The sequence below is a fragment of the Protobothrops mucrosquamatus genome, unplaced genomic scaffold (assembly GCF_001527695.2).
Source record: "Protobothrops mucrosquamatus isolate PMUCROS unplaced genomic scaffold, P.Mucros_1.0 scaffold1897, whole genome shotgun sequence".
Taxonomy (NCBI): domain Eukaryota; kingdom Metazoa; phylum Chordata; class Lepidosauria; order Squamata; family Viperidae; genus Protobothrops; species Protobothrops mucrosquamatus.
The window spans coordinates 92576-94834 of NW_015388023.1; the positions used below are offsets into that span (position 1 = coordinate 92576).

The 2259-nt window shown below is 39.8% G+C and overlaps 1 protein-coding gene across 1 annotated transcript in view; it reads right to left on the reverse strand.

The window, feature by feature from the left end:
* Positions 1-405: 405 nt before the first annotated feature.
* LOC107294293 (disintegrin and metalloproteinase domain-containing protein 20-like) overlaps positions 406-2259 on the reverse strand; it is a 2234-nt gene continuing 380 nt past the window's right edge. The window contains exon 2 of the mRNA XM_029285584.1: positions 406-2259. This exon is cut by the window's right edge and continues 81 nt beyond it. Within this exon, the coding sequence (XP_029141417.1) occupies positions 406-2259 (1854 nt within the window).

The window sequence follows — 2259 nt, forward strand, 5'->3', positions numbered from 1 at the left end:
GAAAGAGTAAAGGTGCTAATGGATTTTAGTTGTGTTTTCTTGCTACTACCACTTCCTGCAGGTTGACAGGAAATAGGAACCATCACACTGGAACAAGCAGCCTCTGGATTATCTCTTCCTTCCAATTTGAACTTGGAGTTTTAAGATAGAAAACGAAAACAAATTTATTTTACAATTTATATCTCAATTTACAAATGAGATATTTTATTGACTTATTCTCAGTGAACTCTACTTTACATAGATCAGGGGGGGGGTTCTTCCCCTTCAAAGAAGCCAAATTTCCAAAAAGAAATGTGTCCAAGAGTCATCTTTAAATAATAAAATTTTGAATGTCTTTGTTTTTCAAATTGAGTGTTAAATCCCCTGATTATATTGGATGTGTGGTGCATTTTTACCGGAGATGAGTTATACTGCTGTTCCTTCATCTTTTGATTTTATAGCATGGACTCTTCCCTGAAATTTTCCAAATTGTTTTCTCAGCCCATCCTTGAACCAGAAAACCAGGGCAGCACAAACAATTGGGAGACAAAAAGCACACAGTATTCCAGCCATAGCTGATGTTTTCATATTTGCTTTATCCTGTACCGTAATTGGAGGTGGCCCACTGTCTATGCTACCTCCATAGCCCTTATTGCTACAGTCTGGAGGGGCCCATCCAACATCACAGTGACAGTGTTTCAGAGTGTTACAAACTCCCCGATTGTGGCACATTGTAACATTACAGTCATATTTCAGAATGGACACATTGACGCAACTACCCTCAATACACATCATGTTATTGCCACAAGGAACACCATCTCTCACTGCTCCAATATCATTCACCTTCATCCCAGGGTGGTAGTCAGTGCCCCAGCATTGATTAATTCCGGTGGAAGTATGAATTATTGTACTGTGATCCTCCAAAGAAGGCATTTGTATATTTTTACACTGGATACGGCCACACAGGATATCCCCAGGATTACATTTCTTGTAAATTCCATGTTTAAGCCCACAGTTGCCAAAGCGATCACCCTTATTATTCACTTCTCTGAAACATACTTCAGAAGCGACTGTTGCTCCATTACTGAATATCATTTTGCACTGCATATCGTGAGTTGTGCAGTTCCCGTGATAGCAATACACGCCATCATGGCACATGGCACCATCTTGCATATGCACATCTTCTGGACAGTGCTCTGAAGTCCCATTGCAATATTCAGGAAGATCACAACTACTAATCTTCTCTCTGCAAACAGTTCCACGTTGATGATATTGGCAGTTAGAACAGCACAGACCCAAGGAACAAACAGCAGCAGGATGAAAGCTACAATTAGCTTGACAGCAGGGATCTGACTTGCATTGTGATTCTGACCCACAGTCACACTGCTCTCCATTTTCCACTATTTTGTTACCACAGTATTCAAATGTAAAAGTTGTGTCAGTGTCTGGTGGGACAAATAAACAGTCAGTGTTTCTATGGTGGAAATAATCCTTATAACTGCAGTTACTAAATTTATCAGTCTGTGCTGCATATGGTGCCATAATGCATTCACTCTTTTCACAATGACAAAATTGACCATCATGTTGCATTCCAAGAACGTGTCCCTGTTCGTGGGCAAATATGAAAGAAATATAAAACAAACTGGGAGTTCTATAGGATTCGATAGCACTTGCGAAGTAACTGCTACATATAGTTCCAACATATGCAAGTCCTACACTTGCCCCAAAACCCTTGTATGCAAATAAGTGACCAACATCATTTTTTAAAATGTTAAGCAGATGTTTTCTTCTCCATTCATTAAATAAAAAAAGTGTGTTATCTGCTATAGGAGTAATGTTTATGGGGTTGTTTTGTGACCAGATCACTAGTCCTGCTATTGACAAATGAACAGAAAGGGAATTATACAATGAATTTGCAGTGTGGACAATATCCAGAACTTGCATAGTAATAAAAGATTCATTTCTATGAAACTGCAAATATCGCACATGATCAATCACAATTGCTACTTTAACATATCTCGTATGTGGCCACCAGGATTTTCCCAAAACATCTTTGTTTGCAAGATTCTCTGTTTCAGGAGTTATGTCCTCTTGATGGCTCTGCTCTTCCTGTCCTACCCCACAAGGCATTCGGACAGCCCCTTCCTCTACTTCTAACCGAAACACCACGTGTTGAAAGGTAGAAGATTCCTGGACTGGCTCAATTTCATAGGTCTTATTTTCAATTTGCAAGAGACCTCTCAGTCCTCCTGAACATGTGCTGAGGGTGACTCGAGAAGA